The sequence below is a fragment of the Arvicanthis niloticus genome, chromosome 13, assembly GCF_011762505.2.
Source record: "Arvicanthis niloticus isolate mArvNil1 chromosome 13, mArvNil1.pat.X, whole genome shotgun sequence".
NCBI classification, from domain to species: Eukaryota; Metazoa; Chordata; class Mammalia; order Rodentia; family Muridae; genus Arvicanthis; species Arvicanthis niloticus.
Window position 1 is genome coordinate 55,041,483 of NC_047670.1, and position 19,558 is coordinate 55,061,040.

Here is a 19,558-nt window from a genome sequence, read left to right on the forward strand (position 1 = left end):
CCCTATGACCTCAGTCCTTCCATTCCAGTTTCTCCACCCTGGTTTCCAGGCCTGTGGAGTGGGGTTAGCCATGTCTATTCCAAGGCTACAGAGAAGACGTAATGAGCATAAAAGCGGAGGCAGGCGGGCAGGCAGATGTCTGCATTCCAGACCAGTCTAGTTCACAAAGCCAAGGCTATGGAGTAAAACCCTGTTTCAAAACCAGAAAGACCCAAACCACTGTTTTAAAAGCACAACATGGGGTAGAGGGCATGGTAGTTCAATCTCCAAGACAGCTACACCCCTCATTCAGCCCTAACAGTGGGGAATGGATTTTGGAGATAGCTCCCAATCCAGGATGGTGGTGTACCCTAGTTTTTCTTCCCTGGATCCCACCTTTGATCGACAGCTATGGACCCTCAGCTTTACCTAGGCTCCTCCTCCCTCGAGATGAGCTCTCTGACTCGACTCCAGAGTGTGCTCGGGTCATGTTCAAGTCCAGCTCAGCCCCATCTTCATCTGCAAAGGAAAGCATAGTCAGATGTGCTGGCCCAGGTCAAGGACGGCTTCTCTACACTACACTGAGGCCCCACCCTTAGCATCCTCTAAATTTGAGGTTCCTGGCTCTGAAGAGGCAACCAGGCAAAGCCTTGAGCCAGCCCCATGGCTCAGGGGGATTGGTGGGGTCTAACTGCATCTTTGAGAGGCCTCCAGCCTTACTCTGTGTTTTTAGCCCCATTTTTGGCCAGAACTTCATGTTAATGAAGTTAAAAATAACCCTTCCCCTCTGCTACTGTCAGAGAACCCTCCTCAGCCTCCAGGGTGGAGCAGGACCCAGAGCACTGGAGGCCAGTTCCCAGTGCCCTCCAAAGCGTTCCCATAGGAAGTGCTGAATGGGGAAATTCCCAGAATCCCCTTGGGGCCAGCAGCCCAGCAGCCCAGCACAGCCTTCTGGAGCCTTGACAATGGCCCTACTGGTCTGGAGAAAAAGGGTGGAGAGGGAAGGGGGTGGGAGGAGGGCCTGCACCAGCTATAGGAGGTTGGCTTTCCTCGGCTTTTATCCTGGACTTCTCAGACCCTTCACAACTCCCTTCTCTAAGCCGAAGTCCTTTCTTCTCAGTGCTCCCAGCTCTCCTTGGTGACATCACCATGCCACACTGACACTGCCCCAAGACTGGCTACTATCAGGGTGGCAAGAAGGCCTTGAACTTGATCTTGAAGATGGAAAGCCCTTTTGTCTCTCAATGGTGAGGGACAGCAAATGATTTGCAGGAAATGACTCTGCCACCTCCTTATGGCACCCGGGGCTTAGCTATCTTCCCCAACCCACCGGCCCCATCAAAGAGAAAGGCTTCTGCCAGCTGCCACCCCACCTAGGATCCTGGGGGATGCTGTTTGACAAAAACCCTTCAGAGATCACCACCGACTGGTCTGCTTCCGTCCAGCCCGCCGGTGTTGACCATGTCAGCCTGTCTGTCTGTCCCTTATTCTCTTCCTTTTTCCCTGCCATCTCTGGAATGTCCCAGTAGGGAGGAGATGGGGAGAGATGTGCTTTGTGGAAAGGTTAAGTTGATTAGGAAAAAATAAGCCACATGTTGCCTCGAAACAGGCCTGCTATTGAAAACCGAACATCCAAGATCCCGACCCCCACCAGGGGTGTGGAGGGGCTGCCTGAGCTGGGCCTTGGAAAGAAACAGCAAGAAAGCTAAATTTGGAAGTTGCCCCATTGTGTGGCCAGAGTTGGCCAGCCGGGGCACGGGTGGGAGACATCGGGTGGGGGCCCTGGTGAACAATAGGTGGGCCCAGCTGGGGCCCCCTCCTGCCTGCCTTACCACCCCCAGCCCTGGCGGTATTGAAAGGGCCCGGGAATGCTTTTGAGAAGGAGCCAGGGGCCCAACGGAGAGAGGAAACAAAGGCAGGAAATGCTGTTCCCCCGTAGATAGCGTCTGGGCAAGGGTTACAAAGTGACAAAGAGACAGGACCCCAGAGGGACAAGGGCCTGCGGGTGCGGGGGGGGTGGGGGGGGTGGGGGGGTGGGGGTGGGGGTGGGTGTGTGTGTGGGGGGGGTGACGAACAGGGCTCCAGGGACCAGGCCAGAGGTTAGAATAGAATGGAATTTGCCCTGAAGACAGCATTTATAAATACATTCCCAACCCAGCCTGCCGACCCGCCACGTGTATGCCACCAAGCACGTGCCCACTGGCCCAGCACACTCTTGGGCATGGGCAGGGCTGCCAGCTGATTCAAGCTAGGTGTCCCCAGGAGACCTTAGAGACCAGGCTCTGGGCCAGAGGTGCAGGAAGATAGCTCCCTACCCTCTTGAGCTGGGTCTACATCAGGATAGGTGCTTAGTGCGTGCCCTGAGTACTCTGTCCCTGCCCAATCTGCTCCAGGAACCCCACCCTCTGAACCAAACCAAAGCCACATGTGGGTGCTGTTTCTGCCCCACCCCACATCCCAGGTACCAACCAGTCTGCCTACTCTGCCCTGCCCTGGGTAGTAGGTGTGGCCAGGCCTTCAGTAGAGGCTGAGGTTCTGGAGGAGGGTCCGATTTACCTACGGAGGCTCTGTGCAGCAGGCGCTGAAGGTCATCAAAGGAGCGGATGGAGTGGTCACTCAGCATTTCATAGAGTTCCTCAGGAATGGGATCCCCCTGTCGGGCAGACACCAGGAACTGAATAAACTGGGGTAAAGGTTTACCACGGCTCTCTTGCCAACCACATGCTTTCTCTTACACGAAGTTCCTACAAGGCTCCCATCCCCCACCCCACCATCTCCAACAAATAGACAGTAAGTAAGGCTAGGGCAGGTGAGATCAGAGGCTGAACCAGGAGCATTGAGGACCAACGGCCTGAACAGCTCAGAGCAGTGTGGGACACTCTACCCCAACCCTCCACAGTATCCAGGCTTGTCCCTCCCCCTTCAGGTCCTGGAGAAATTCCAACAATCTCATTTCTCTCTCCTGTTCCCTCCACACCTGGTAGCTAAAATTTATTCCCAGGAGCATTCGTGTAAGCAAGCATACACACACACTGACCTAATTATCACCATATCACCATATCACAGATGAAAAGGAAAAAAAAAAAAAAAAAAGCAGAGGCGGAAGCAGGTAACAGTCTTTGTCCAGGGCCCCCAAACCCAGTGTGAGCTTCACTCAATGACAGTGAAGTGTGGACTCTAGCCCCCAGCCCAAAAGGTGCTTTAGAATGTTTGCGGAGTTGTGTGGTCTCCGAAGGCCATGTATCCCAGTGCTACTGACTTAGTCTTTGCCAAAGAGGAAATAAGGGAATCCTCAGGCCCAACGGGAAGCCTGAAAGCTTACCCATGCCCCATGCCCAACCAAACTCTATTTTTAGAGCCCCTCTGGCCTGTCACCAAACACTTGAAACTTAGTTAGAACCTTAACAGGCCTCACGATGAGCCAGCTTCCTCCAGGGAAACCGCAGGTGCCACAATCACACGCATACAGCTGGAACATCTCCACAGTCACAGGAGTCTCAAGGGCTTGGTGCCAAGGACCCCAAGGGAAAGGTGAGGGCAGAGGGGAGTGGGAAATGTCCTAGCAATAAGGGGCAAAGGAAAGCAGCAAGATACCATACCATGTCTCCCCCCCCCCCACACACACACATACATATACACACACAGGCTTGTGATAAAACCACAAGCCTGTGACCTGAGAGAAACTCTGAGAGAACTAAACTACCTTGTGCCTCAGTTTCCTTGGACTGAGAAGGGAAAAAGCCCTGCCTATGTTCACTGAACCAACCTGGGACCGGAGCTTGGAGTAATAGCACAGTTGTGTGTGGGGCACTGTTCTCTCCCTGTCTACAGTGGAATAGAGGCTCCTGCCCTGGCCAGCTGCTGGCAGGGAGGGATCTCTTCAAAAGCTATGTGTCTCAGACACTTGTTGAGAGGCCAGGTGCATGATGCCCAGGCGCCCACCTGCAGTCCCAAGCTATCCTGGAGTCTGAGGCAAGAAGAGGAAGATGTTTGTTTGTGGGTTGGCTGGTTTTATGTCAGTCTGACACAAGAGAGAGTCAGTTGTGAAGAGGGAATCTCAATTAAGAAAATGCCCCCATCAGATTGGCCTGTGAGCAAGCCTGTGGCCTATTTTCTTGATTCATTGATTGACTGATTGACTTATTGATGTGAGAAGATCCAGATCACCAGGGGTGCTGCCACTCCTGCACTGGCAGAGCTCAGTGCCATAAGAAAGCCAGCCGTCAAACCATGAGGCATAAACCGGTATGTAACTCTCCTTCACGGCCTGTCGTCCTTCCATTCCTGCTTCCAGGTTCCTGTCCTGTCTTCCCTCACTGATGGCCCGTGGTGTAGAACTGTAAACTAAAATAGAACCTCCCCACCCCACCCCCCCACCCCCGCAAGTTGCTTTTGGCCGTGGTGTTTTATCACAGCAGCAGAAAATCTAAGAGAGTTTGGTTTTGCTCTTCTGAGACATGGTCTTACGTCGCTGTCTGGTTGGCCTCAAACTTGATACAGACCACGATAGCCTTGAACTCAACAATCTGACTCCCTTTATTACTGCATGCTGAGACTAATAATGTGAACCACCATGCAGAGCAGGAAGATCTTCTGAGCCCAGAAGTTCCAGGCTAGCCTGGGCAACTCTGTCACCAAAACCAAAAACAAGACAAAAAAGTTTGGACACTGGTCTGATGTTTAGGAAAACCTCTGCAGGGGTTCAGTTATGCCTACCTCTGGTCCCCCAAGTCAACCTAGGAACTAGAAGAGACAGGCTGGGGATGGGGGGGTGGGGAGGGGGGAACACCTTGAAATCTGGCTCCCTGAGACTTCACTCAGCACCCCGAGGTCACTTTGTTCAGTCATGGAGTTTGTAAACCTGCTTGCTATCCTAGGGATGTTAGAGGTTGAATGGACAGGTTAGGGAGCAGGGCAGGGACTTGGTGTCCAATAATGTCTATGGCAGCTTCACAGTTGGCCAGAGATGTGCAGGACAGATGGCCAGAGGCTGGTCTGGTGCAAGTGCAGCGAAGGCCCTGAGTTTTAACAAACTCAGAACTGTATTCAAGAGATTTAGATTCCATGCTTCACACTGCTACCTCGCTGCTGTGTGACCTCGAGCTGGCCACTGCCTAGCTCTGGTCTGGCCTCTTATCTATGAATCTAGTTAGAAAACATTTGATCCCGTTCTAATTCTGCCTGGGGTTGACAGAGGAGCCGAGGAGAGCCAGAACCAGGCTGTGTAAGGTGGCTTGTTGTCCAAGGGGATGAGAAGTGTTTGTGGAGGGAGAGTCGGAGTTGCCAGTGAGATAAAGCGTACTGAGCCCTGGACAGACCTAGCAGACATCCCAATCCTCAACCCATTCATCCCCAGAGGCTGAGTGGGGTAAGACCTCAGGTAGAGACTGTAGAGGCGGGAAAAGCACTCAGTTGGTGCTCAATAAATAGTGGTAAAATATGTGAAGGACTGTCCCTTGCTCTGCAGGGTCTCTCGGGTGCAATCTCTCATGCCAGACACTGACTGCACATAATGCTGCACAAAGTACAGTCCTGGGGCCTACGTTATCTTTAGGTCCATCTTCCAGATGGAAAAACCAAGGCTTAGGAAAATTAATATACAGCCACAGGGCTAGATGACTAGCCAATGGCAGAGTGGGCTCCTCCCAAGCCATAGCATGCCTAACCTCTCCCGGCCCTCTTCAGGGACAGTTCAAGCATGCCTGCTCTCTGTTCTGATGTCTTTACTCCCAGCATCATTTGAGACCCCTGTGGCTTCTCTGTCCCATCTTGTTTTACAGCAATAGTCTCAGTTACAGTGATGGCACTCTCAGGGGACATTGACACCATCTGAAGACATTTTTAGTGGCCATGCCTAGGGACAGGCTACTGGCACCGTGGGTGGAGGCAGAGGTACTTACTATTCAACATCCCACAGTACACAGGATGTCACACAGGCTACATAATCACTCGCCCCAAATAGCCCCAAAGTCAGAGGTGAGAAACCCACAGCAGACAAAAAGCCAGGACTCCCCGTGTAGGGAAAAACAGGGTGCTCAGAATGGATCCTACCATAAAAACCTTACTTTCAGCTAGACATAATAGCACAGGCATTTAATCCCAGCTACTTAGAAGGATGAGGCAGAGGATTATAAATTTGAGGCCAGCCTGGGAAACTTTGTTTTTAATCCCTGTTACAGGATAAAAACAAAGGAAAGAAAGACTTGAGGGTAGAGCTCAGGGGTAGAGCTACTGCCTAGCAACTGTGAGGTCCTGGGTTCAGTCCCCAGTACCACTAAAAGGGAAACAAGGGATTCTTATTTGCCCTTTAAGTGGGGATTCCTGTAACTGTACACAGCAGAGCAGTCCCAAGTAAAAGGCACTTCACGAGCTGAGCAATTTTCTCACATGGCTCCCACGAGGCCAGCAAATGGCAGTGTCCTGGACCAGATGCTCAGAACATTTTCAAAGATGGTGACAGGTGGGTGGAGAGCTGCTGTCCTCCCGGGGTGTGACTTTGCACTATCCCCCACGCAAGGCCACAGGAAATGGCACCTAGCACCACACTGACACCACCAGGTGCCCTGTGGGCTGGTGGGTCTCTTCCGGGTCCGGGGGTGTTAACAGCCAGAGGTCCACTCCAGGATGCAGTGCTCTGGAGATACTCAGAAGCACCTGTTTGCAGACAGAGTTCATGTGTCTGTGTGTAACAGTCCTCCCCCCCACCCCCAACCCTCAATATGGAGCTGCTTAAGCCTGATTTTTCTGCCATAGGTTCTGGAGGCCTCGAGGTGGGCACCCATTGATCACCTCCATACATAGGAAAGGAAACCTGACAACCTGAAGAAGCTGCCCCAGATCTCAGGCCTGGGGCTCCTGGTAGGGCACGGGTGTGGGATAGAAGCAGGTGGGGCCAAGCCAGCCTGGCAGCCCAGAGAAAGGCTCCTTCCTGCCCCACCCCCAAAAGCCAGCTGCAGGAGGCACCAGCAAGCCAGCAAGAGTGAAGCCAGGTGAGTTACCTGCTCCCAGACAGGCTGACAGATCAAAAGGGATTGGACTCCACCCTCCACCTGGGCACACGTGTGCATGCGCAAACACACAGACACAGACACACACACACACACACAGAGAGAGAGAGAGAGAGAGAGAGAGAGAGACAGACAGACAGACAGACAGACAGATAAGACAGAGAGACAGAGAGAGACAGAAACAGAGACACTCTCTCTACAGCCCCACAGCCTGCTGCCTCTGCATCGAGGGAGACGGGCTCTCTGCCCAGCACCCGGGCGTTGTCTGTGGCTGGCAGAGGCAGAAGCTGACGAAGCCTCCTAGGGCCTGCCTGCTTGCCTGCTTGCGTCTCAGGCCTTATTTAGATGAGATGGCAAAGAAGTTCTTTGGAGAAGTCCTCTCTGGGTACAGCACGGAGGCCTTTCTCTTGCTCAGCCTCTCCCTCTTCCTGCAGCCCAGCAAGAGAAAAATGTGGAAGCTGGAAGGGAAGGCCCTGTCTGCGGGATGTGCCACCCTGTGGCACACTGCATCACTGTCCTCACCTCAACTCAGGAGGAGCCAACTCCCCTATTGTGCCTAACACTAACCAAGTCCAATCTGCTCCGTATTTTAGTTAGGAGAAACTGAGGCCCAGCCTGCTTCTCCTTCTGTACCTTTCCACTTCCTTTCTCCCCGCTGACAGTCCAGGTCCCAAGATAGAAGAGTATATTTTAGTCTTGAGGGTAGGGGTAGGGTTCACTGAGGCCATGTTAATTAAGGGCCTCAGAGCTGGGTGGTGGGGACAGTGTTTAATCCTAGCACTTGGGAGACAGAGGCAGAAGGATCTCTGAGCTCAAGGCCAGCCTGGTCTACAGACAGTCTCAAGACAGCCAAGTCTACACAGAAAAACCCTGTCTCAAAAACCCAATAAACAGACAAACAAACAAAAAAGGCACTGCTGGCCTGGACCCAGTAACTGTCACATTCTTTTTGTACTTATCAGTGATTGTTCAGGCCACAAGCACCATACTAACACCAGGGAACCAGGACAAAAATCTCCCTGCTGTTTGCAGTTCATGGAAGGAAGCAGGTACTAAACACTTAAATAAACCCAAACTTGAAAAGCTGTCATAGTCAGGCAGGGCTGTGCACACCTATAATTCTAGAGGTGGTGAGTAGGGAGATCAATCAAGGGACCACGCCCACATACATAGTGTACCCTGAAAGAAAATATAATCACAAAAAGGACATCGGAAAGAGGGAGAGCATCATGAACCCCAGGCAAACACCTTACACACACACTGCCTGGCTCTGGTACTAGGGCCTCCAGAATCTCTCTCTCTCACCTTGACTTTCACATTTCCGGGCAGGGGGATTCTAGCAAGCGGACATTAGCAAGCCAGAAGGAGATGGGGGGTGGTTGTTAACTTGGGGGGGGGGCTCCACTCCTTCCCGGCAGAAGGGTGCTGAGGCAGCCAGATAGTCACATGACAGTCACCTTCTGGGAAGCCAGTTCAGCTGATGGAGATGGGCCTCAGCAGCCTGTTCCGAGTTTCCTCCAGTGCTACCAGCAAGCTTCCAACCCTTAAGCCTCCATGTAAAACACAGGCAACTACAGGGTTGCCCAGAGAGGCAAGCCTTCCTTGTGTCTCCCTACATTGGTTATTTGGAGCTTGCCTAAGCTGGTCTCCATTCAGTCTAACACTCCCAAGCTTATCAGGAAAGACCTTTGACAACTGCAAAACACAGTGTAATTGGGATCCCAGTAGCCTATATAGGAACGGGGCTGGATTTCTGAGCAGCAGCCTCAACCCTAAATGCAAATACTCATGCGACTGGTAGAGTGCTACTGGGAGAAGCTGGAATGGTAAGAGAAATCTCATCCAGATGTTATATAGCCAGCAGCGCCCATAAGGAGGGCTCCATACCCCTGCCAGGATTAACCAAGGGAGGTTGTGGATGACACACTCAGCAGGTAGGTGGCGTCCCTATGTCTTGAAACATCAAATGGCTACTCATTTGAAAGGAAAAATGCCTGGCTATCCTGCACTCAAGGGTCTCCAGGGTCACACCAACATCACTGTCAGCCACGTGGGGTAGTTACAGAGGGGTAAAGTTTGAGGGTTGCTAAGCTACTCTAAACAGGCCAAAAATGCGTGCTGCGGAGTCCAGATCAGGATCTGGAGTCGTCCCCCCCCTTCTCAGACCCCCCAGGAAGGAAATGGGGTGACTACAGAGGCGGTGAAGTGCCAGGGCGCACTGAAGGCCCACCTGTTGCGTGGGGGCGGGCACCTGGCGCTGAGTGTACAGAGGGACTGTGCGTGCCTGTGTGCGTGCGTGGGTGTGTAAGCGCACGTGTACTCGAGCCGCGTGCGCGTGTGTCCCGCGTGTGCACGGGCGTGGCGGCGGGCGCGCGACCTGGCCGCCTTAGTGCGTGCCCGTCGCTCTGCGCGCCCGCCCGCGGGAGCGGAGCATCGCCTCCGGCCAGGAGTGTGCATGCGTGGGGTGAGTGAGCGAGTCGGGGGCCGGGCGGGGTGGGCTGCAGAGAGCAGCCGCGGGGTGCCGCGGTTCTCAGGACGCCCTGGCACCGGGCCAGCCTCCAGGTCCCTGAGGCGCGGCGAGGCGGCAGCTGGGGCCTCCCGGCGTCCCCCTCCCCAACAGCTGGCCGCGGCCCGGGGGGCTGCTAACGAAGAGGGGAGGGGGTGCCGATCGGCCTGCAGCGGCCGGGCCAAGCCCTGCTTGCTCTCTTTCGGGCTCAGGCCGCGGGGGGCAGCCGCGGAAGGGCGGGGCCCCCAGGGCGGGCGGCCGGCAGCCCTCGAGGAGCCCCAAGAACAAAAGGAGACGGCGACGGCTCCTCCGTGGTCAAAACAACCTGCGCTGGCTGCGGCCCAAGGTCGGGCTGCGGCCTCGGAACCCTCCGCCTTAACCCCTTTCCTGCCGCCTCTCCCCTGCGCTTGGCTGCGGGCGATCGGGCTGGCCCGGCGGGCAGTCGACTAGGTGTAGGGTCTAGACCTCCGCGGGAGGAGGCGGGACGGGACCGGGACAATCCGCTTTCCTGGCCCTAGCCTCGCTCTGGCTCGCGCCTCCCCCTGCCCCGCCCCCTTCCCACCTGGATTCCCGGTAGACTTGCCAACTCACTGCTACGTGAGGCTGGGAGGGGTAGGGGCACTGATCCGACCTGATCGTTCCCCGCAGACGTTTCCATACCCTACCGCCCTTGCAGCTAGGCTTCTGCAGGCGTGCGCTCCGCACCCTGCTTGCGGGGGAGAGAGGTGCTTCCTCTCGCAGGGTGCGGGCGCAGGTACGGCTGGGCCTCAGACATACACCGCCCCGGGGGCCGGATTCCTTCAGAACACCCCCCCCCCCCCCCCGCGCTCCACCTCCAGTCCTGTCTCTACTCCAAGCGTCTGAACCTACCGTGTGTCTGCCTGTCTCTAGTGTCTGCCTGTCTCTAGTGTCTGTCTGTCTCCCACTCTCTGTCTTTCGGCCCCCTGCGTCAAGATACAAGGTGCTTTTGGACCGTCCAGCATGACCCCAAGGTGCCCACCCTAGCTCAGTGCAGAAGCTAGGGTGGGACCAAAACCCTCGCCAAAGGTCTCTGGATATCCTGAGTTCCGAGGGCGCACACTTCTAGGGCAGGCCGGGTCCTGGGCAGAACCAAAGCCCAGGCAGGTTCTAAGGTGGCCTCAGGAGGTCTCGATGCCTTAAGTACCCTAGATAACACTTCACCTTTCCCCCTTAACCGGGAAGGAGCTTAAGAGTACTACCTCCTGAGGCAGGGGGCAGGGCAACACACACCTTCTAGGACGCTAAAAGCTTTAGGGATATAGATTGGTCCACTGGAAACCCACCGCTGCCTCCTCTCCATGAGTCCAGCACCCCGGACCTGGCCTCCCAGCCCTTGGGGCCACCCAGTGCCCGGCGCCTGGCTCACGCGCTGCAAGGCTCCAAAGTTCACCGCAGGGAGAGGAGGGGGCGGCCAGGCATGGGGGCTGGGGCAATCAGGGAAGGATCCAGCCCCAGCCGCCGTCGCAACTCACCTCGGCGCTGACCAGACGCAGGTAGCAGCAGAGAGGCAGGAAGAGCGCCCAGCAGCGATTCATGCCGACTCCGGGCCCGGCCCCACGGGGCCCCGGACGCGTAGACGGAGCGCGCCGCCCCCGCGGCCAGGGTGGGGGGCTGGGGAGGAGGGTGGGCTCCGCTCGGGTCCGCGGCGATCAGGCGCTCAGGCCACTGCAGCCTCCGCCGCGGCTCACCCGCATGGCCCCCGGGCGCCGCCGCCCCCGGCCCCGGCTCCGTCGCTGGGGGGCTGGGGAGGACCTGGACAAGGGACCGGGGTCCAAAGCCGCTACCTGGGCGGATCCCGAGCCCACGCGAGCATCCACGGTCTGGGGGCTGCGTCGCGAACCAGCCAAGGCGTCTAGCCGTGTGGGGGCGCGCAGGGGACTCCAACCTCTGAGAGGAAAAGGAACACGACAGCCGATGGTTCGTCTTCACTCGCCCGCTAAAGGCGTGTTCCCCTGCCCGCTGGCTTAGCTTTTTTGCAACATTTTCTGGATATGCCCCCCAGATCAGAAAGCGCAGGGCTGGGGACCTCCAAGCCCAAGTCTCCAAAAAAAAACTTTTTCCAAAGTTGGCTTTGCAGCGGCGGCCCAAACACCCGGGCAGGGAGAGGTGCAAACTCCCGCCCGGGCCGGGTGGCGGGGCGGGAGCGTGTGCGCCCTGGCGCTGGGCCCAAGCGGCGGGCACGGCTGCTCCGAGCGCGCGGCGCGCCCACTGAGCGCTGGGCCGGCCCGGACCGACAGGTGGACGCGGCGCGGGTCAGTCTATCTACCCACTCGCTGGCCACTCTGGGCGTCCTCTGCGGGTTTTGAGCTGCAGTTGCTCCGGCTTTCTCGTTGCAACGAAGCTAGAGGGTGGGCTTTTTTTTTTTTTTTTCCTCCTTTCCCGTTTGCGCGTGTGTGTTTGTGCGCAAAATATCTCTCTGGAGAAAGATGGGCGCTGGCGGCCGGAGGGAAGCCCTCAGGGAGGCAGCGGGGGAGGCAGGCAGGCTGCTCCCGGCTGCAGGAGAAGTTGCCACCCTTCAGCTGTTCCGGCCTTTATAAAGGAGAAGGGAGAGTGCAAGAGGTGGGTGGAGACAGCCTTTCCTCTCCTGGCCTCGAGTCAGCGCCGGGAGGGGGCAGGAGCCAAGGAAGGTCCTCAGGCGAAAGACTGCTGTTTGAGGGGTCTCTGATAGCCATCCAGCCCCTCTAACTGTGAATCTAGCCCCTTATCAAGAACTGAAGGTGGACCGTGGCCCCACCCCTCAGCACAGTGTTTAGGGGCATGTCTGCAGGGCCAGACCCAAGACCAAGAGTGTGGCCCCTGAACCTCAGAACCAGACATCTGCAGCCTGGCAGCTTAGATTCCATTGAGTCTAGTTGAATAGCTGGGTCACCTTGGGCAAGTCACTTTCCTTCTGTGATTCACCGTACATTCTCTAAGTGGGGGACGGGAGTGTCATGTGAATTAAATGTCAGAATGATCAGAAAGCATCCCGCCACACACCAGACCCAAGGTTGAAGCTCTAAACCCACAGTGGAAGCCCTTCAGCTACAAGCCATGTCTGCTTCTCCTTGCTTGTTGCCTGGCACACAGCAGGCGCTGCCATGCCAGCATAAGCTGAATTTGAGTCGTTGAACTGCAAAGTCACACAACCAACTCCCTCCCCCCCCCAGCCCTGCAGCATCCTCCCAGGATGCTCTCTGTCACTTCACCAGGGTGTTTACTACCCCTCTCTGCCCCCCAGTTCCAGGCCCAGAGGCTACCCACCCACACCAGCACTCTCACAGTTAACGACTTCCACCCCCAGCTCAGGGAACTGCTGTGTCCCTGCCTTCAGCAGTCACACTGTCACAGTAACACAGTCACACGCAAGCACGCTTGCCAGCCCAGCACCCACCACAAGACCGGCAGGCTCACTGCAATGCCTGCTGCCTTTAGGGCACCTTGCTCTCATTCACTTCTGCTGCCTGTCATCTCCCCTTGGTCTGCAACCCCATATCCACTGTGTGGTAATGTTGCCTCTCATGGCCCTGGACCCAGACCTCTTTACACATGGCTCCAGGTACTCGCTTTTCCAAATGACCAGCTAGCAGAGTGGCCCAGTGGCTGAGAGGTAGCCTAGGGCAGGTGACCTCTGGGAAGGTTAAGCTCTCCAGTGGTACCTTGATTTGCTCTTCTGTAACTGGGAGACACGATTGGAGGAAAAGAGGAATTTCAGAGGAGCGTGGGAAAATGATAGGGGGCTGGAAGTGTTTGCCATCTTTGTGACGATGGGCTCATAGGTTGGGTTGGGGACCTGGGGAGACCCCCAGTTGGTGAAATGCTTACATGAGGAGCTGAGTCCACTCCCCAGAACTCATGTAAACAGTCAAGCATAGTGGCACACACTTGTAATCTCAGTATTGGGGAGGTGGAAACTAGTGCTTGCTGGCCAGCCAGTCTAGACCAGTCCATAAGCTTCAGGCCAATGAGAGACATTGTCTCAAAGGAGGTGGGCAGTGTTTCTAAGGATAATACCAGAGGTTTTCCAGTCACCTGCACACATGTGCACGCATGCACACACAACACACACACATACGTGAACTTCGTTTTTAACTGAAGTTGGTTGTACCTTGGTTCAGTGAAAGGGGTTTGCCCTCCTCACAAGTGGTGGGAAGCACACAAAACAGGCTCCTTCATAGGACCATCATCCAGGACAGACAGATGGGACAAGATGACAGAAAGCCCTGGTTGGATGGAAATAATTCAACACACTTGATCCCATGTTAAAAGACTTAGATATTTAAAAGTACTTCCTCCAGATGGTGAGCTTTGGCCTTGCTCTTGCCCTGTGTTCTTGTCTGTAAGTACAGTGATAGGGCCACCAACTAGCTAACCCTGTGCACCCTTGGTGCTTCCATAAGATATGTTAGTTTTGTCTTACCAGTGTGGAGACTGGAGCACATAGGGACTGAGCAACTTGGACCAGATCACACAGTTCCAGTAATTTATGAAGCCACAACTTGGGCTCATAATTTATTATTGATTGATTTGCATGTATTAGTATTTTGTCTGTGTGTATCTCTGTGCATTATATGCATGCAGTACCCACAGAGACCAGAAGAGGGCGTCAGATCCACTGGGACTGAAATTATGGTTGGTTGTGAGCCACCACGGTAGGTGCTGGGAATTGAGCCCCAGTCCTCTGGAAGAGCTGCAACTTCTATTAACCAGTGACCTATCTCTCTAGCCCCCAGTAAGGTTTTTTGCACAGTGCTTCTGTGAGTGTCATGCAGGAGTACACATCTAGGTGTTCTGTCCAATGAAAGATGGTGTTCCTGAAGGAATTTATCATCTGTTCCATGCCCTCAGGACATGCACACAGGACAGATGTGAAGGGTGGGGCAGGGTTGTTCAAAGCAGAGTCTTGAGCACCTACTATGTGTAGGCCTTAGGTAAAGCATTTAAGAAATGGAATGGGTAAGGAGACCAATCCCAGGACCTGAATGAGAGACCTTTAACTCTGTGTATGCAGACAGTTACATTAATGTCTATATTCAGGTTAAGGTGACAGGACATGTATGCACAAGGGCTGAAGAGATGGCTCACCAAGTTCAGTTCTCAGAACCCACTGTGGAAAGGCCATAAAAGCCTCACTGCAGCTCTGAGAGATCTGGCTTCTTCTGACCTCTATAGGGACTGCCTCCCACCCAAGTTACAAAGTAAAAATGTTTAAAAAAAAAAAAAAAAAAACCAACAGGACAGGGGCAGAAGAGGCAACAGGGACTGCAGATGCTGAGGTGTATGCTGGGAGAGCCTCTCTTGCACCTCTTTGCAGGGGAGCCTCTTCCCTCCTCCTACCAGGATTGACATAGCAGGCACCTCTTCCAGGAAGCCTGTCAGGCTTGGTACTTGCACCAGGTTCTCTGTTAACACCCCCACAGAGTTGTCTGGACATTACTCTTGTGTCAGCACTAAACTAAGTTGAGAATGAATGGGGGCTTTGGCTCCCAGCATGCAACAGTTGCTTGGTAAGTACCTGCTGGTACAGTAAATAAATACGCAGACATTGTGCCTGTTTGTTCCTGCCATCTCTGGCCAGCTTGTGCAGAGACAGCACCTTCCTAAAAGGTAGCATGGTGCAGAACTGAAGCACAGAGTCTGGGGTGCTTCCTGCCCTCTCATGGTTACAATGGTGGATCTGGATGTGTCTGGCCTGAATTCTCTGCTAGAGTCAGGAAGGAATAAGATTCTCCTGTCAGGTCAGGCTAGAAGTGGGATGAGGCCTTGGAGTGGGGCCCTCACTCCGACAGCTCTCCACCCCACATTCTGACCCATAAGAGCTGAATGGGAAAGAAAATGGTGTGTGTGTTAGACCTCTGAGTGCTGGGGTAGGTTTGCCCAAGAAGGGGACTGGTCCAACTGTTTAGAGTAGTCTCGGCCCTCCTCCATTGAAATGCTCTGCCTTAGTTTGGTTTCCGTTGCTTTGATGAAACACCATGACCAAAAGCAATATGGGGAAGAAGGGCTTTGTTTGCCTTCCACACCCTGATCACACTCCATCACTGAAGGAAGTCAGGGCTGGAACTCAAGGCAAGAATTGAAGCAGAGACCACGGAAGCACAGTGCTGACTGGCTTGCTCCCCCGTGGCCTGCTCAGCTACCTTTCTTATACATCCCAGGCCTACTGCTCTAGGATGGCACCAGCCACCGTAGGCTGGGTCCCCCCCACATTAAACAGTAATCAGGAATATGCCCCACAGGCCAATGTGATGGAAGCGTCTTCTCAGCTGAGGGTCCCTCTTCCCAGATGATAGCCAGCTTACCTCAAGTTGACAGAAACTGAACCAGCTGCACCTGGGTGTGGTTGCCCAAGGCCTGGCTGAAGCTAGAAGATGCCAGGGAAAGAAAGAGGTGGTTTCTTCCCGGGGCCCATCCCTGTGTCTCCAGCATCAACAGTCCCTGGCAGGACTGCTTTTTCTCTGCCACAGGTGACCTTGTGCTCAAGCCCTGGGACATGTAACGACACCCTCTGCCTAACTGGGGAAGAGACCCATGGTGGACCCATCAGTCCTCCTCACGGTTCTGTTCACCTCAGAGCTGCCAGATGGGGAGAGATGCTACCACACACTCTGATTTTACAGACGAGAGGCTCAGAGAAGCCAAAAAGGACCCCCAGTGAGAGACTGCCTGGACTGCTTACTAGCTGTGTGACCTTGGGAAAATTACTTAACCTTTCTGAGCTTCAATGAACTCCTCTGTAGCTGTGGGTATCAGTAGTAAAGTAGTAACCCCTCACTGGTTTGAATGACTTCACACACGCCAGTGTTTTAAGCAGTGGGAACACTGTGCAAATGTTGGCCTTTACAGTACTACAAGGTACGTGTGTGCACACAACTACCTCCAAACCCCGAAACCAGAGTTAGGAAAACAGCCCAAGGCTGGCAGACTCCTAGGCCTTCAGAACTGAGTGGCTTGTCCTCATGTAGGACCCTAGGCCTGCTGGAGAGATAACCTCTTACTCCACAAGGCTCTGGCCCCTGTGCTCTGACTCTTAGGGAAAGCCCAGGAAAAACAGACCCATGGACTGTAAGTCCAGGCTGCTCACGGGAGCCCACCCTGCTTCCTTGCCCTATCAGGTACACAGGGCAAGGGAAGCCAGTGTTTGTTTACCTCACCAGGCAGAGCCGTAACATTTTTAGATCCATCAGGCTCCAGACAAGGAAGAGGATGTGGATGTTTGGACCAGCAACTTGGATTTGCCTACCTGGAAAGGGCTGGAAAGAGCAGCGTCCTTGGATGTCACAGCTCAGCCAGATGGCTGGGAGGGGACCCACCTACTACCCTCTTACTGGAATGGACAAAGGTTGGTTCTCATGGAGAAGACCCCTGCCAGGCTCAGATCAGCCCAGAGGCACTCTTGGGGCCTCTGTCATGGCTGCCTCAGCTGCAGTGCTGTTTCTTGCTCACAGCAGGCATAGGACAGTCACACCCCTTGAAAGCAAGGACAAGCAGATGGCTGTATCATCCTCCCTGAGCTTCTGGGGAGGCTGCTGTTGGAATTCACTCTGAGGGAAGGGGAAACTAAGGCTCAGAGAGGCTTAAGGCTTACCCAGTATCACCCAGCAAGGACATAGCACTGATGGTCTAACCTGAGCCTATCTCCCTGTTCTATTGTGTCTCCTGTTGCTTGGATCAAAACAGCCCAGCTTTGGTGTGTTGTGGCGTACAGAAAACACAGGAGCTCCATGCAGGGGACCTGTTAGGGCCGGAGGTGAAAAGCCAACGATTCAGAATATTCCAGGACCTACCTCACCCAGGGAAGAATTGTTAGAGGCACCAGGAGAAGCTGTGCTCTGGGAATGGGTGAGCCAGCCTGCTGTAAGTCAGTTTCAGTTCAGCCCTGCCTGAGCATTCTGGAAGGGATGGAGCAGGAGGGAGGGGGCACAGGCTGGTCACAGGCAGCCCTTCTTGCTGGGGTACCAGCTTGCTTGATAGACATATTTGGACTGTGGTGGCCTGTGAACAGAGCAGGAAGTTTACTACAACATAAAAGTCACCAATTTCCCCTCAAAGGCGCACACTCTGTGGCCCAGTGCTCAGCAGGCAGCTTGCCCTGAATCCTCTGAACGGTCACTCAGCTAAGGTACACAGAGCCGACAAGAGCAGGGTGTTCTCACAGGTGGGGACACCAAGGCCTCTCAAGGCTCTCAAGCCAAGATGCAGACTATGCCCTGACCTCTGCCTATTCACCTGCCAGGAGACAAAGAGAAAAACACACCCCTACCACTGCGTGTCTGCCTGGGCACTGCCTGTCCCCCTGGGCACTGCCTGTCCTCCTGGGCACTGCCTGTCCCCCTGGGCTCTGCCCTCCCCCACCCACTTTTATAGACTGTCTCTGTACCTCTCCCTTGTATGTGCAGTGAATGAGCAAGTAAAGGGATCCTTTTCCAGAAATTTGTGTTTATCTTTTTAAAGTGTGTGAGTGTGCACTTGAGTGTATGCTTGTCCCCTCGAAGGTCAGAGGCATCAGATTCCCAGGAGCTGGAGTTAAGGCAGTGGTAAGCCACGAGCTTGCAGGTGCTAGGAACTGAACTCTGCAAGAACAGTAAGCACTCTTAACTGGAGCCATCTCTCCAGCCTATAAAGTAAGTCTGTGGGCTGGAGAGATGGCTCAGCAGTTAAAAGCACTCACTGCTCTTCCTGAGTTCAATTCCCAGCAACCACATGGTGGCTCACAACCATCTATAATGGGATCCGATGCCTTCTTCTGGTGTGTCTGAAGACAGCAACAGTGTACTCATGTATTAAATGAATAAATAAATCTTAAAAAAAAATAAAGTAAGTCTGTCAGTCTCTCTCTCACATCTTGTCTCTCATCTCTTTTCCTCCTTCCCTCCTTTTATTCTTTTTTTAAAAATTTTTATTGGATATTTTATTTACATTTCAGATGTTACACCCTTACCCCATCACCCCCACCTCCTTTCATTCTTTTTCCTTTCTTTTGTCTTTCCTTTTTCCAGTGACAGACTTTTACTCTGTAGCCCAGGCTGGTCTTGAACTCACAGATTTCCTGCTTCTGCTTCCTCAGTTCCTCAAGTGTGGGATTAAAGATATTCACCACTGTGCCCTTCCTGAAATTTTTTTGTTTGTTTGATTTTAAAGAAAATTTGATTTCACTTTTTAGGTAAGTAGGTTGGTTTGAGACAGACAGAGCACCTGTATACATAAATACAATTAAAACAACGTATCCCCTACTAGCATCTAACTCACTGTGGAGCTGGGAGACCTTGGAAATCTCTCCGCTTTTGCTTTCACTTCCCAATGCTGGGATTAAAGGCAGGGGCCGCTGTGCTTGTGTTTTATTTTGGGAGCAGTGGTTTGGGGTATGTAGTCTTGCAGTCTGGAAGTATACAGCCCAGAATGGCCTGGAACTTACTGTGTAGCTCAGGTGTTCTCAAACGTGGAATTAACCTGCCTCTGCCTCCCAAGCTTGAGAGTACAGGTGTGAACCTCTACACTCAGGAAAGTACACTAATTATACATGCTTTACATTCAGACATGATCACTCTCAGCTGCCCAGCCATGTGGGGAAAGTATATTATCCTTGTTGACCAGACAGGGAAATACAATCCTGGCTTGGAGGATCAATGCCAAAGGCCTCAGTTCTTTCCTCTGTAGGATGTGGGGGATGCGGACATGGTGTGAGTGCCAGGAGCGTAGTACCATACGGTTTCCTCAGAAAGATTGGCTACGACACTGCAGGCTCACCCCTCAGAGCTCTCTGCTTTGTCCTGATGGCTGGGGGTGGTGGTCGTTACAGACCCAGGAAGACAGACAGATTTGGATGGTTGTCCAACTTTCCTTGGGTAGCAGTTTTGTAATAGAGGTTGGTCCAGTGGGGTGACCAGTGGTCTCAGTAACATCCAGCCTGGGGAGTACACAACTCCTTGGATGAAGATGCATCCCAGCCAGCCAGCACACCCTGCCAGAGCCACCAAGCCACGGTGAGACATCAGTGGCCACAGAAGGGAGCTGGAGTCTCTGAAAGATGGCTTTACTCCTCTCTCTCTCTCTCTCTCTCTCTCTC

At 53.9% G+C, this 19,558-nt stretch overlaps 1 protein-coding gene and 1 long non-coding RNA gene across 2 annotated transcripts in view; one reads left to right on the top strand and one right to left on the bottom strand.

Moving 5' to 3' along the window:
• The window catches only part of Pdgfb (platelet derived growth factor subunit B), an 18,945-nt gene extending 6,905 nt beyond the window's left edge, over positions 1 to 12,040 (bottom strand). The window contains exons 1-3 of the mRNA XM_034516005.2: positions 10,986 to 12,040; positions 2,536 to 2,632; positions 409 to 498 (exon numbers count right to left, since the gene is read on the bottom strand). Coding sequence (XP_034371896.1) covers positions 409 to 498; positions 2,536 to 2,632; positions 10,986 to 11,048 — 250 coding nt within the window. The 5' untranslated portion in view covers positions 11,049 to 12,040. The remainder of the gene's footprint in view (positions 1 to 408; positions 499 to 2,535; positions 2,633 to 10,985) is intronic.
• Positions 8,974 to 17,925, top strand: LOC143434121 (uncharacterized). The gene is made up of 2 exons (XR_013103377.1): positions 8,974 to 9,450; positions 15,732 to 17,925. It is a non-coding gene; the product is annotated as an uncharacterized LOC143434121 (long non-coding RNA).
• The last annotated feature ends 1,633 nt before the right edge of the window (positions 17,926 to 19,558 follow it).